The 15,794-nt window shown below is 39.5% G+C and overlaps 1 protein-coding gene across 2 annotated transcripts in view; it reads right to left on the bottom strand.

Annotated features, from left to right (window-relative positions):
- Window positions 1-15,794, bottom strand: part of LOC138664645 (NXPE family member 2-like) — a 312,191-nt gene that overhangs the window by 69,813 nt on the left and 226,584 nt on the right. For both annotated transcript variants that reach the window (XM_069751530.1, XM_069751531.1), the window contains exons 4-5: window positions 13,987-14,051; window positions 10,705-10,923 (exon numbers count right to left, since the gene is read on the bottom strand). In XM_069751530.1, the coding sequence (XP_069607631.1) occupies window positions 10,705-10,923; window positions 13,987-14,051 (284 nt within the window). The remainder of the gene's footprint in view (window positions 1-10,704; window positions 10,924-13,986; window positions 14,052-15,794) is intronic.

Raw genomic sequence — 15,794 nt, 5'->3', positions numbered from 1 at the left:
TGTGGCAAACAAAAGAATTTTTGCTTTCACGGCTCTGCGTTATAAACTGTATTGAAACATTTGGGGGTGCAAAGTTCTCACAACACATCTAGATAAGTTCCTTGGGGGGTCTAGTATCAATTATGGGGTCACTTGTGGGAGTTTTTACTGTTTAGGTACATCAGGGGCTCTGCAAATGCATCTTGACGCCTGCAGACCAATCCATCTAAGTCTGCATTCCAAACGGCACGCCTTCTCTTCCGAGCTCTGTCATGCGCCCAAACGGTGGTTCCCCCCACATATGGGGTATCCGAGTACTCAGGACAAATTGGACAACAACTTTTGGGGTCTAATTTCTCCTAATGCCCTTGGGAAAATACAAAACTGGGGCTAAAAAATAATTTTTGTGAAAATAAAAGGATTTTTTATTTTCACGGCTCTGCGTTATAAACTGTAGTGAAACACTTGGAGGTTCAAAGTTTTCACAACACATCTAGATAAGTTCCTTAGAGGGTCTTCTTTCCAAAATGGTGTCAATTGTGGGGGGTTTCAATGTTTAGGCACATGAGGTGCTCTCCAAACTCGACATGGCGTCCCATCTCAATTCCAGTCAATTTTGCATTGAAAAGTCAAATGGCGCTTCCCTTCCAAGCTCTTCCATGCGCCCAAACAGTGGTTTACCCCCACATATGTGGTATTAGTGTACTCAGAACAAATTGCGCAACAATTCTTGGTGTCCAGATTCTTCTGTTACCCTTGGGAAAATAAAAAAATGGGGGCGAAAATATCATTTTTGTGAAAAAATATGATTTTTTATTTTTACGGCTCTACATTATAAACTTCTGTGAAGCACTTGGTGGGTCAAAGTGCTCACCACACATCTAGATAAGTTCCTTAGGGGGTCTACTTTCCAAAATGGTGCCACTTGTAGGGGGTTTCAATGTTTAGGCACATCAGGGGCTCTCCAAACACGACATGGCATCCCATCTCAATTCCAGTCAATTTTGCATTGAAAAGTCAAATGGCGCTCCTTCCCTTCCGAGCTCTGCCATGCGCCCAAACAGTGGTTTACCCCCACATATTGGGTATCAGCGAACTCAGGACAAATTGGAAAACAACTTTTGTGGTCCAATTTCTTCTGTTACCCTTGGTAAAATAAAGCAAATTGGAGCTGAATTAAATTTTTTGTGACAAAAAGTTAAATGTTCATTTTTTTTTAAACATTCCAAAAAATCCTGTGAAACACCTGAAGTGTTAATAAACTTCTTGAATGTGATTTTGAGTGCCTTGAGATGTGCAGTTTTTAGAATGGCGTCACTTTTGGGCATTTTCTATCATATAGATCCCTCAAAGTGACTTCAAATGTGATGTGGTCCCTGAAAAAAATGGTGTTGTAAAAATGAGAAATTGCTGGTCAACTTTTAACCCTTATAACTCCCTAACAAAAAAAATTTTGGTTCCAAAATTGTGCCAATGTAAAGTAGACATGTGGAAAATGTTACATATTAAGTATTATGTGTGACATATCTCTGTGATTTAAGGGCATAAAAATTCAAATTTGGAAAATTGCGAAATTTTCAAAATTTTCCCCAAATTTCCATTTTTTCACAAGTAAACGCAGGTAATATCATAGAAATGTTACCACTATCATATAATGAAGTACAATATGTCATGAGAAAACAGTGTCAGAACCATCAGGATCCGTTGAAGCGTCCCAGAGTTATAACGTCATAAAGGGACACTTGTCAGAATTGTAAAAATTGGCCCGGTCATTAACGTGCAAACCACGTTAACCCTTGGGGCTAAAGGGGTTAAAGATTACAATGATATTACCCAGTGAATGCATTTGTTTTGGTTGAAAGCAATGTTAATGTTGAAAAATGCCTCAAAAACTCTGCGGGTGAACATAGCCATAGTGGTGGAAGAACATTTTTGGTTGAGGTCAGTTATTTTGCTTTATATAATTCATTACCCTGGAAAAGATGTTCCTTAACAATATTTCCCAGCAAAATCCATTTTGCTTTAGTTTTGGTATGTTTTTTGGTGCGCCTACAAAAATGGCGTGAGACTCTGACAGCATTGTTTACAGCTGTGAAAAAAGAGTCAGACATGCTTCCAGGGGCGATCCCCATGATGATCCCGTGTCAGTTGAGCAGTGTTTCCATCATTTTCAGACATTTTTCAGACCTTAAAAGGACCCCCGGGGGGATTGCGGTAAAAATGCTCTGGTTTCCCATAGACTTACATTGGGCTTGGTGCTTGGGTTGAGTACCCGAGTATTCCAATTTGCTCGACCCAAGCAACGAGCACCAAAGCATTTTAGTGCTCACGCATCACTAATAGTCACCTTTATAAAACACTCCTGTGCACAGACTCAATTGATCAGTCAGACTCTAACGTCCACAACCTGGACAAGACCAAAGAGCTTTATAAGGATTTCAGGGACAAGATCATAGACCTGCACAAAGCTGGAATTTGCTACAAAACCATAACTAAGATGCTGAGTGAGAAGGAGGCTACTGATGGTGCAATAGTAAGAAAATGGAAGAAATACAAAATGACCGATCTGCGGCACCATGCAAAATCTCACCTCATCAGGTATCCTTGATCATGAGAAAGGTGAGAGATCAGCCTAAAACTACACGGGGGGAACTTTTTAATGTTTTTAAGGCAACTGGGACCACAGTTACCAAGAAAACCATTGGTAGCACATTACGCCGTAAAGGTTTAAAATCCTGCATGCCCACAAGGTCCCCCTGTTCAAGAAGGCACATATGCAGGCCCGACTGAAGTTTGCCAATGAACACCTGCATGATTCCGTGAGTGATTGGGAGAAGGTGTTGTGGTCAGATGAGACAAAAATTATGTTCTTTGGCATTATCTCAAAACGCTAAGTTTGGAGGAAGAGAAATGCTGCCTATGACCCAAAGAACACAGTCTCCTGTTAGGGCTGGCGGAAAGCACCAAATAATATAAAGAAATAAATATGGTGCGTTCGCAGCCCGGAGTCTACTGCGCAGAGATGACACCTGCTGCTCGGTAATGGTGGACTATATGGCGGTATAATGTGAACACACATGGGTTAACTTCACCAGGTATGTAGGAGGCGATCCCTGTTGCGTCACAGGGCCGCAATACCGCAGAGTGAACGCTAGTGTTTTGGTCACAGGAACCTGCCCCAAGGACACGGGGTGAAAGTCCCTCTAGACCCACTAGCGTTCAGCGCCGCAACTGCGGTGCCTGGGACGAAACTAAATATAGATTTACCGCACTATGTGCATGCAGCACCTCTCTTGCGGATGCCACTAACCACCCTAACTAGGACTTGGAATGCGCACTAGTTGCGCACGGCTCCCTACTGGCATGATGCAGTGTTATCGTGCCTTGTGCAGGATAGCACAGACTGGTGCTAGTCAGCCCCAAACTCCCAACCACATACAACAACACTAGGGAAGGGGATCATTAGGAGCTTTTACCAGATTGTATACACAAATTCACATATACACGATTTAGTTTTATACCAGCGCATGGCCGAGCGGCCATGCAAACCTTTTATAGCGGCGTCCTTCTGGGACCTTCTCAGTGGTCCACTCAGGGCTGCTTCAGGACCTGGGAATTGACCCTTGACCTCCAATGGGAGGTCATCCCACAGGCACGCTCAGCTGAGAAAAAGCAGGACTTAATCCCAGGAATGTCGGTTCGCCACTGACCACTGTTGGTTATAACAGCAGAACCAGGAATAACAGTGGTAACGAGATGTACAGCATTACCCTGGGCAAGATGCTGGGACCGACATCTCTGCTGGGCAGGCTCCTCTGTGGCTGGTGAAAAATGGGAGACCACAGAGGACATGGTTCGAGATTCCCCCTGTGCAGCGGCGGGAACTCAATACCTAAGGCTATGTGCACACGTTGCGGATTTTGCTGGGGATCCGCAGCGGATCTGCAGCTGCGGATCCGCAGCAGTTTCCCATGCTGCGTAAAAAAAGTGCGGAAATGCAGCGGTTTACATTCCGCAGCATGTCAAATCTTTGTGCTGATTCCACAGCGGTTTACAACTACTCCACAATAGGAATCCGCAGGTGTAAAACCACAGGGGAATACGCATAAAAACCGCGGTAAATCAGCAGGTAAAATGCAGTGCCTTTTACCTGCGGATTTCTAAAATCCACTGTGGAAAAATCCGCAGAGGTCCATTCTACGTGCGCACATAGCCTAACAGTTCACCTCAAGCATGGAGGTGGAAACATTATGTTTTGGGATTGTTTCTCTGCTAAGGGCACAGGACTACTTCACTGCATCAATGGGAGAATTGATGGAGCCATATACAATACAATCCTCAGTGACAACCTGCTTCCCTCTGCCAGGACATTAAAAATGGGTCATGGCTGGGTTTTCCAGCAAGACAATGACCTAAAACATACAGCCAAGACAACAAAGAAGTGGCTCAAAAAGAAGCACATTACGGTCATCGAGTTGCCTTGCCAGTCTGATGACCTTAATCCCATTGAAAATTTATAGAGGGAGGTGAAACTCCGAGTAGCCAAGCAACAGCCTCTAAATCTTAATGATTTTGAGATGATCTGCAAGAGGAGTGGACCAAAATTCCTCCTGTCATGTGCGCAAACCTTGTCTTCAACTACATTAATTATCTGACTGCTGTGCTTGCCAACAAGGGTTTTGCCACCAAGTATCAAGTCTTGTTTGCCAAAGGGATCAAATACTTATTTCACACTGCAAAATGCAAATAAATTTATATAATTTATACAACATGGTTTTCTGGATTTTATTTTTGATATTTTATCTCTGAATGTTAAAATTAACCTACCCTTAAAATTATAGACTGTTCATGTCTTTGTCAGTGGGCAAACTTACAAAATCATCAAGGAATCAAATAGTTATTTCCCCACTGTAGGTACCAGGATAGGGGATAAATTTTGCAGCAGGACCCTTCAGACTCAAATTACACCACTGGTTCTGATTTCTGGAAGCTCACTGATTCTATAAACAGGTTTCAAAAAAGGCCCCATTAGGATGTAGTAATGTCCTCAGAGGCACATCAAACATTCTATTCGTTATCTATGGGACTGAAAGAGATAATCAAGTGCTCCATTAGGCTATTTATTTGGGATCAGTGGTGGTGGTGGGTTTGTCCTAATGGCTGGTTCTCCAGCAAACAGCAAGTTATTATGAATGTTATTATGAATGTTTAAGAAAAAATAAATAAAAATATTGAACATATTTTGGGATGATTACAAAAATTAATAAATCATGAAGACACATACACACATGGTCAAAATAGTTGGTATCCCTTGTTTAATGGCAGAAAAACCCACACAGGTCACATAAATAACTTGAATCTGACAAAAGTAATAATAAATAAAAGATCTATGAAAATGAACAAATGAAATTCAGACATTGATTTTCAACCATGCTTCCACAAAATAAAAAAAAATAACATTAATGAAATAGGCGTGGACAGAAATTATGGTACCCTTAACCCCTTAATCCCAATGGACGTACTATGCCATCAAGGTGACCAGGGACTTAATTCCCAGTGATGGGATAGTACGTCCAGCGCAATCAGCTGCGCTCACGGGGGGAGCGCAGCCGATCGCGGCCGGGTGTCAGCTGACTATCGCAGCTGACATCCGGCACTATGTGCCAGGAGCGGTCACGGATCGCCCCTGACACATTAACCCCCGGCACACTGCGATCAAACATGATCGCATTTTCCGGCAGCATAGGGAAGCATCGCAGCCTTGCAGCTCTGGAGTCCTGAGTTCAAACCCCACCAAGGACAACATCTGCAAAGAGTTTGTATGTTCTCTCCGTGTTTGCGTGGGTTTCCTCCGGGTACTCCGGTTTCCTCCCACATTCTAAAGATATACTGATAGGGAATTTAGATTGTGAGCCCCATCGGGGACAGCGATGATAATGTGTGTAAAGCGCTGCGGAATATGTTAGCGCTATATAAAAATAAAGATTATTATTATTAAAGATTATTATCGCGCAGGTAGGGGGTTCCCTGCGGTCTTCCCTGAGACTTTCGGTACAAGGCGATTTGCTCACCTTGTACCGAGCGTCTCCTCCCTGCGGGCCCCAGATCCAAAATGGCCACGGGGCTGCATCCGGGTCCTGCAGGGAGGTGACTTACCAGCGCCTGCTCAGAGCAAGCGCTGGTAAGCCTGCAGCCCTGCTTGTCAGATCGCTGATCTGACACAGTGCTCTGCAAATGTTATAAAGTAAAAAAAAAATATTCACATGTGTAAAAAATAATAAATTTCTAAATAAAGAAAAAATAAATACATTCCTTTATCTAAATAATAAAAAAACAATAAAAGTACACATATTTAGTATCGCCATGTCCGTAACGACCAAACCTATAAAACTGACCCACTAGTTAACCCCTTCAGTGAACACCATAAAAAAAAATTTAAAACGAGGGAAAAAACAACCCTTTATTATCATACTGCTGAACAAAAAGTGGAATAGCACGCGATCAAAAAGACAGATATAAATAACCATGGTACCACAAAAAACGAGCCGCCATACAGCATCATTAGTGAAAAAATAAAAAAGTTATAGTCCTCAGAATAAAGCGATGAAAAATAATTCTTTTTTCTATAAAATAGTTTTTATCGTATAAAAGCGCCAAGACTTAAAAAATCTAAAGGAGGTATCACTGTAATCGTACTGACCAGAAGAATAAAACTGCTTTATCCATTTTACCAAATGCGGAACGGTATAAACACCCCCCCAAAAAAAGAAATTCATGAATAGCTGGTTTTTGGTCGTACTGCCTCACAAAAATCATAATAAAAAGCGATCAAAAAATGACACGCGCCTGAAAATGTTACCAATAAAAACGTCACCTCGTCCTGCAAAAAACACGATCTCACATGACTCTGAGGACCAAAATATAGAAAAATTAAAGCTCTCAAAATGTGGTAAAGCAAAAAAATATTTTTTGCAATAAAAAGCGTCTTTTAGTGTGAGACAGTTGCCAATCATAAATATCCGCTAAAAACCCCGCTATAAAATTAAATAATACCCCCTTCATTACCCCCTTAGTTAGGGGGAAAAATGTATTTATTTCCATTTTCCCATTAGGGTTAGGGCTAGGGTTAGGGCTAGGGCTAGGGTTAGGGTTAGGGTTAGGGCTAGGGTCAGAGTTGGGGCTAGGGTTGGGGCTAGGGTTAGGGTTAAGGTTGGGGCTATGGTTTGGGTTGGGGCTAGAGTTAGGGTTTGGATTACATTTACGGTTGGGATTAGGGTTAGGGGTGTGTCAGGGTTAGGGGTGTGGTTGAGTTATGGTTGGGATTAGGGTTAGGAGTGTGTTGGAATTAGGGGTGTGGTTAGGGTTGGGCTGAGGGGTGTGTTTGGGTTAGGGTTTAAGTTAAAATTGGGGGTTTCCACTGTTTAGGCACATCAGGGCTCTCCAAACGCGACATGGCGTCCGATCTCAATTCCAGCAAATTCTGCGTTGAAAAAGTAAAACAGTGCTCCTTTTCTTCCGAGCTCTCCTATGCACCCAAACAGGGGTTTACCCCAACATATGGGGTATTGGCGTACTCAGGACAAATTGGACAACAACTTCTGGAGTCCAATTTATCTTGCTACCCTTGGGAAAAAAATTCTGGGGGCTAAAAAAACATTTTTGTGGGACAAAAATGATTTTTATTTTCACGGCTCTGCGTTATTAACTGTAGTGAAACGCTCGAGGGATCAAAGTTCTCACAACACATCTAGATAAGTTCCTTGGTGGGTCTTGTTTCCAATATGCGGTCAATTGTGGGGGGTTTCTACTGTTTAGGTACATTAGGGGCTCTGCAAATGCAATGTGACACCTGCAGACCATTCCATCTAGGTCTGCATTCCAAATGGTGCTCCTTCCCTTCTGAGCTCTGCCAAATGGTGGTTACCCTCCACATATGGGGTATCAGTGTACTCCGGACAAATTGCACCACAAATTTTGTGGTCCAATTTCTCCTGTTACTCTTTGGAACATACAAAACTAGGGGCTAAAAAATAATTTTTGTGGAAAAAACAAAGAATTTTTATTTTCATGGCTCTGCGTTATAAACTGTAGTGAAACAATTGGGGGTTCAAACCTCTCACAACACATCTAGATAAGATCCTTAGGGGGTCTACTTTCCAAAATGGTGTCACTTGTGGGGGGTTTCAATGTTTAGGCACATCAGGGGCTCTCCAAACGCAACATGGCTTCCCATCTCAATTCCTGCTAATTTTGCATTGAAAAGTCAAACGGTGCTCCTTCCCTTTCGAGCTCTGCAATGCACCCAAACAGTGGTTTACCCCAACATATGGGGTACGCTGATACTCAGGACAAATTGCACTACAATTTTTGTGGTCCAATTTCTCCTGTTACCCTTGGTAAGATAAAACAAATTGGAGCTGAAATAAATTTTTTGTGAAAAAAAATTAAATGTTCATTTTTTTAAAACAGTCCGAAAATTCCTGTGAAGCACCAGAAGGGTTAATAAACTTCTTGAATGTGGTTTTGAGCACCTTGAGGGTGCACTTTTTAGAATGGTGTCACACTTGGGTATTTTCTATCATATAGACCCCTCAAAATGACTTCAAATGTGACGTGGTCCCTAAACAAAATGGTGTTTTAAAAATGAGAAATTGCTGGTTAAATTTTAACCCTTGTAACTCCCTAACAAAAAAAATGTTGTTTCCAAAACTGTGCTGATGTAAAATAGACTTGTGGGAAATGTTACTTATTAAGTATTTTGTGTGACATGTCTCTGTGATTTAAGGGCATAAAAATGTAAATTTGGAAAATTGTGAAATGTTCAAAATTTTCGCCAAATTTCCATTTTTTCACAAATAAATGCAGGTAATATCAAAGAAATTTTTCCACTGTCTTAAAGTACAATATGTCTCGAGAAAACTTTGTCAGAATCACTGGGATGCGTGGAAGCGTTCCAGAGTTATAACGTCATAAAGGGACAGTGGTCAGAATTGTAAAAATTGGCCCGGTCATTATCGTGCAAACCACCCTCGGGGCTTAAGGGGTTAACTTAATATTTTATTGCACAACCTTTTGAGGCAATTACTGCAATCAAACAATTCCTGTAACTGTCAATGATACTTCTGCACCTTTCGACAGGTACTTTGGCCCACTCGTCATGGGCAAACTGCTCCAGTTGTCTCATGTTTGAAGGTTGCCTTTTCCAGATGGCATGTTTCATCTCTTTCCAAAGATGCTCAATAGGATTTAGGTCAGGGTTCATAGAAGACCACTTTAGAATAGTCCAATGTTATCCTCTAAGCCATTCTTGGGTATTTTTAGCTCTCTGTTTTGGGTCATTATCCTGTGTGCAAGCCCCATGACCTGCGACCAAGCGTTCTGACAATGGGCAGCACATTTCTCTCTAGAATACCTTGATAGTCTTGAGATTTAATTGTACCCTGCAGAGATTCTAGACACCCTGTGCCAGATAAAGCAAAGCAGCCCCAGAACATAACAGAGCCTCCTCCATGTTTCACAGTAGAGACAATGTTCTTTTCTTGATATGCTTCATTTTTCCGTCTGTGAACATAGAGCTGATGTGCCTTATCAAAAAAGCTCCATTATTGTCTGACGTGTCCATAGGACATTCTCAAAGAATCTTTGTGGATTGTCAACATAAAATTTGACAAATTCCAGTCTGGGTTTTTTATGATTTTTTTTCCAACATTGGTGTCCTCCTTTGTTGTCTCCCATGAAGTCCACTTCGCTCAAGCAATGACGGCTGGTGCGATCTGACACTGATGTTCCTTGAGCTTGAAGTTCAACATTAATCTGTTTAGAAGTTTTTCTGGGCTCTTTTGTTATCAATTGTATTTTCCTTCTCTTTGATTTGTCATCAATTTTCCTCCTGTGGCCATGTCCAGGTAGGTTGGCTACAGTCCCATGGATCTTAAATTTTGGAATAATATGTGAAATGGAACATCAAGCTGCTTGGAGATGGTCTTATAACTTTTACCTTGTTTGTCTATAATTTTCTTTCTAATCTCCTGAGACAACTCTTTCATTCGCTTTCTCTGGTCCATGTTGAGTGTGATACACACCATGTCACCAAACAGCATAGTAAGAATCTGTAGCCCTATTTACAGGCCCACTGACTGATTCCAAGATGGTAGACTCCTGTGATGCTAGTTAGTGGACACACCTTGATTTAATGTGCGAGTTTTATTTTTTTTTAAATTCCATGGAAGCATGGTTGAAAAGCAATATCTGACTTTAATTTGTTCATTTTCATAGATCTTTTATTATTACTGTTGTCAGATTCAAGTTATTTCTGTGACCATTGTGTTTTTCTGTCATTAAACGAGGGGTACCAACAATTTTGACCATGTGTGTATACTAAATTGATTAATCATTAAAACTGTCAGAATTGCAGGCATAGCAACTTTGACTTTAAAATCAAAATGACTCAATAATGAAGTTCATGTATCCCTAATAATTGCAAGACATTTCCTTGGGGCAAGGCAATGTCCAGCTCTGTCATTGAAGGTAAGTGCAAACTTGTTTTCAGAAGTACTAGGAACCCTGATAAAGCTGTAGAGTCCTACACATCTCATTTATAATATTTAATTGACTGGGCATAGGAGGATTTTCTTGTAAAACCCTATCGCTTTATAAACTTCATCTGGATGTGCAGTATATAAAGGATAAACAGGAGATGAAAGAATACAGTAGCACCATACATACTCTTTATGAATTTCGGGATATATTCTATCCACTGACGAATAGTTGAATCTCCCATTAGATGTATCATTTTGTTAGCCAGACACGATCTCATATGATTGAAAGGTTCATATGTTGATAAGTTACAGTATATCGGAAACCACTGATTTTTAAGAACATATCCACTGGGAAAAGAAGGATGCATCCCAACTTGGCATTTTGTTAACATTTTCCTTGGGCGGTCTGTAAAATGCATTTACGAGAAATAAGATTTAGCATTATTTCCTAAAATTCCATTCTCAAAAATAAAAATATATCTACTGTAACATTACTTCAAGTAGATGAAAGGTTTAACTTGATGGACCCAGGTCTTATTTCAACCTATGTAACTATATGCAATTACCAAATATAAGGATGAGTATAATAAAGGTCTGGTTTTGTAGTCAAGACAATAATTTACTAGAGTGACGAGTGGGTAATTCCTATGACTAACAGACTTCTTTCGTAATAGATAAGTACTGTAATAGATGCTACTCTTCAGGTGCAGCCAGAACCATCTTAGTGGAGAACATTTTTTTTCTCTAGTAAGATGGCGTCTGTGCAGTAGCAGTTATCAGATTGCCGATAGCTGCTACTGCGCAGGTTGAGTCTGGTGCTATTTTCAAACTGATTTTTTATTTTTAATGAATTTATGGATATCATCAAAGAAAAGTATTAAATACACATCATAGATGCGATCATGCTGCAGGGCAGGTGCAGCTGCCGACTGACTGCAGTAGGTGATTTATTTTTTCAATATACAGTTCTGGCAAAAATTAAGAGACCACCACATCAAAACCCTGTCATGGGCAGCCCAATCTCCAGACCTGAACCCCATTGAAAATCTCTGGAATGTAATCAAGAGTAAGATGGATAGTCATAAGCCATCAAACAAAGAAAAACTGCTGAATTTTTTGTACCAGAAGCAGTGTGAAAGACTGGTGGAAAGCATGCCAAGATGCATGAAAGCTGTGATTGATTAAAAATCATGGTTATTCCTGAGTCAAAAACATTAGTATTGTTGTTTCTAAATGATTATGAACTTGATTTCTTTGCATTATTTGGGGTCTGAAAGCACTGTTGTTTTGTTTTTTATCATTTTTCTCTGTCAGAAAAAAAATACTAAATTTATTGCTTGGAATTTCAGAGACATGTCAGAAGTTTATAGAATAATAGAATAATTTACATTTAAGTAAAAAATATACCTATAATGAGAAACATCAGTCAAACCGAGCATTTTGCAGTGGTCTCTTAATTTTACCAGAGCTGTATATATAATATTCATTATGTAAAATAGGGGGCAGGTTATTGAGGGATCAAAGACCTCTTTGAAACCATATTGATGAATATCTAATCAGAGCACCACATGAAAACCCCCCAGAGGCCCACCCCGGAGCACGAGTATATCACTAACTCAAAACTGAAAATAAACATTATACAACAACCACAAGACGGATTTCATCAACCAAGGTATCATTTTAACCAGTATAATGGTGCCAGCCTGACACTGTCTGTAGGTTACTCAGCACAATCCTGCTGACTGGTTCCATTTAAACACATTAACAATTTTCTAAGCAAATACATTTCTAAAAGTGCAATTGACATAAAATTCTTACCAGATGTCAGTTGCAACCAATCAAGTTCAGAAAGGAAAATAAATAAATTCATATATTAATCTGTGCATAATAATGAGAAATGAGAGAGAAAAAGTATTGAAACCATGAGGAAAGAGAGGCACAAAAAGCCATGGAAAGTCATGACACCAGCTGAAATCAATCATTAATTAGAAAACAATCATGCCACATAGTAAAAAATAATATCAGCTAGTTCAACTGATGGCCTATGAAAAGGTGTCTCATCAACAAGGAGCCAAACAAGAAACATCTCATGATGGGTAAAACCAGTGAGCTGTCTCAAGACCTTTGCAACCTTATTGTAAAACATACTAATTGCATTGGTTACAGAAGAATCTACACTACAGTGAGCCCTGTTGGGGTCATAAACCAGAGGAAGAAGCATAATTTCACCATAAACCTGCCATGACCAGATACTCCCCACAAGATTTTAGACAGAGGAATTAAAAGAATTATCAGAAGTGTGGAGTGTTACAGGCCCAGAATCAGCAAGTACAATTGTTTCAAAGAAAACAATAAGTAATGCACTCAACCTCCATGGTCTGTATGCTCTTTTACCATGCAAGGCTCCATTACTGAACAAAAAGCATGTTCAAGAACGTTTACAGTTTGCTCAACAAAATTTATACTTGAAATGCTGGGAGAAAATAGTATTGTTAGATGAGACCAGAATTGAACTCTTTGGATGCCATAAAACATACCAAGTTTTGTTAAAAGACACTGCATGTAATCTCCTAAACACCGTACCATAAATGAAGTTTGGAGGTGGGAACATCATGGAGAGAGGCTATTTTTCAATATACTGCACTGGCAAACTCCATGTGATTGAAGGAAGGATGAATAGGCAAATGTGCAAAGACATTTTTGATGAATATCTGCTGCCATCTACCAGGATGACGAAGTGAGGGTGGGCATTTCAGCAATAATCGAAAGCACATAGTCAAGGAAACTGTCAACTGGCTTCGGAGAAAGAAAATAAAGCTACAAGAACGGCCTGTATCCGACAGAAAGTTTATGAAATGGACAGAGTTCATAGAAAGAGCCCACAGAACCTTCAAGATTTGTAGAGTGTTCAGGTGGAAGAATGGGCCAAAATCACACCTGAGCAATGCATATGACTTGTTCCTCCATACAGGAGGTGTTTTGAAGCTGTCATCACCAACACAGGTTTTTGTACAATATATTAATTACATTTCAGTAAGTATATTCAATACTTTTTACCTGTTTTATTTCTCATTATTACACATAACTTAATTTTTGGACATCTATGGTTTGATCTCTTTGCCTGTGTGGATTGGATTGGATTTTATCAACATTTGGCAAGAATTTCATGTCTATAGCACCTTTAGAAATATATTTACCAGAACGCGTCACCAGAAAACTGGTGACGTGTTCAACACTTAATTCACCCGCTGTGTATAAGTAATATGTAATATAGCTGGTATGTACATGTGGAATGGTTTCAACCCTTGATCCCCACTTGCACTCCCCTGACCAGGACATTTATTAACATCCTAATGTGTAAAGGGGTTAATAATATTCTCCTTTTATACAGTTTTATACTTAGTGATTAGAAACTAGACAGAAATTCAATAGTAATGACAAAGAATAATAAAAAGATGAAAGCACTTACTTGAACACTTCTGAACTTCAATATTTTCTACTATTTTGGGAATCTCTACTCCAAAGTTAAATAATCTTTCATGATAAAAAAAGTGAAAGAAAACATTAACCAATGTAAGGATGCAGCTACATTTTGTATTTTTGGTTTAATTTTCTCCTCCTTTTCTTAAAAGCGCCATAACTTCATTTTTCAATCAATGTAGCTGTATGAAGGCTTCCTTTTTCTTGTACGAATTTTCATTTTGAATGATACTATTCAATTTACTATATAACATACTGAAAAACAATTTAGTGAAATTGTGAAAAAAAAATGGAATTCCTCCATTTTTTTTTTTCGCTTAGTTTAGCTTCTCCATTATTCAATGTGCAGTAAAATGACCTGGCAACATAAGTTTTCTGGTCAGTACAATTAAATTGATTCGAAACATTTATATGTTTTTCCAGTTTTAGTGGTTTAAAAAAAATTGGTTTGGTACGCCAATTTCTACGATCCATAATTTCCATGTTTCTATCGAAAGTCCTGTATGATTGATTGTTTTTTTTTCCAAGCTATAGTTGTTAATAGTGATGAGCGAGCACTAAAATGCTCGGTTCAATGGTAAAAGAAAAAACGGTATGCACTCACCAAGCCCGGTAAAAACACTCCTTTATTGGGACATGTGTGGTTCAGACAGTAAGAACGTGTCCGTTTTTTCTTTTACCATTGAACTTTGAATAAATCTATTGGTGTTACACCCAAATCGCCCGATTTTTCTGAGGCATTCTAAGCATCAAACAGCACTGTATGGCACAGAAACAGAGGGTCGCAGTGAAGCAGCAGTGTGGATAAATTTGTCTTTCCAAATTGAAATGCTCGGGTGCTCAACCCAAGCAACAAGCCAAATGTAAGTATATGGGAAACCCGAGCATTTTAGCCGTCACCTTCCCCTCTGTGGTCTTTTAAGGGTATAAAAACGTCAGAAATCGATGGGAACAGTGCTCAATGACATGGGAACATCATGGGGAAGACCCCTGGAAGCATTCCTGACTCCTAGTTCACAGCTTGTCAGAGTCTTTTCCAGGCGCACAATAAAACATACAAAAACAAAATTGATTTTCCTGGGAAATATGTTAAGGTACATCCTTTGCATGGTAATGATTTGTATGTAAGGCAAAATAAATAATCCAAAAGAAACTGTTCCTCCATCACTTGGTATATGTTCACATGTAGCGTTTTTGATGCATTTTTCTACTTTAGCATTGCTTTCAACCAAAACAAATGCATTCACTGGGAAATGTCATTTAACATTTTACAACCTTATCTGGCCATGTGATGTGTGACACATCATTAACACTAGAACTACCGGAGGGGTCATTTTGACCCTTTCGCTATTTCTTTTTCCTATAATTTCTAAAATTTTAACAAATGAGTTCTGAGTTTTTGTGACTTTTATTTATTCATGGTAGTGTATATTTTAAGACACAAAAATTAATTGAAACTTTTTCGGGGGCCTGGATTTTACAATTCATACCTATAAGTACTGAAGGGGTCAATTTGACCCCGTACATAAAAGTAGTAGTAGGCAAGTCTCCTAATAACAAATACATATGAGACTACTCTGATGAAGAATGGTGACATCACTCTTACAGTTTACCAAGGTAAGCTAAATAAGAATGTAATTTTGCTCAGTAGTCTTCACCCAGATGTAGTAGTTGGAAACGACAAGAAAAAAAAAGGAAACGGTAAAATTTTACAATAAAACAAAGGTTGGAGTGGACACAGTAGACCAGATGGCTCGAAAGTACACCACAAAATATGGAAGCCGCCGATGGCCTGTT

The sequence above is a fragment of the Ranitomeya imitator genome, chromosome 2, assembly GCF_032444005.1.
Source record: "Ranitomeya imitator isolate aRanImi1 chromosome 2, aRanImi1.pri, whole genome shotgun sequence".
NCBI classification, from domain to species: Eukaryota; Metazoa; Chordata; class Amphibia; order Anura; family Dendrobatidae; genus Ranitomeya; species Ranitomeya imitator.
This window is presented reverse-complemented; position numbering and strand designations above follow the sequence as displayed.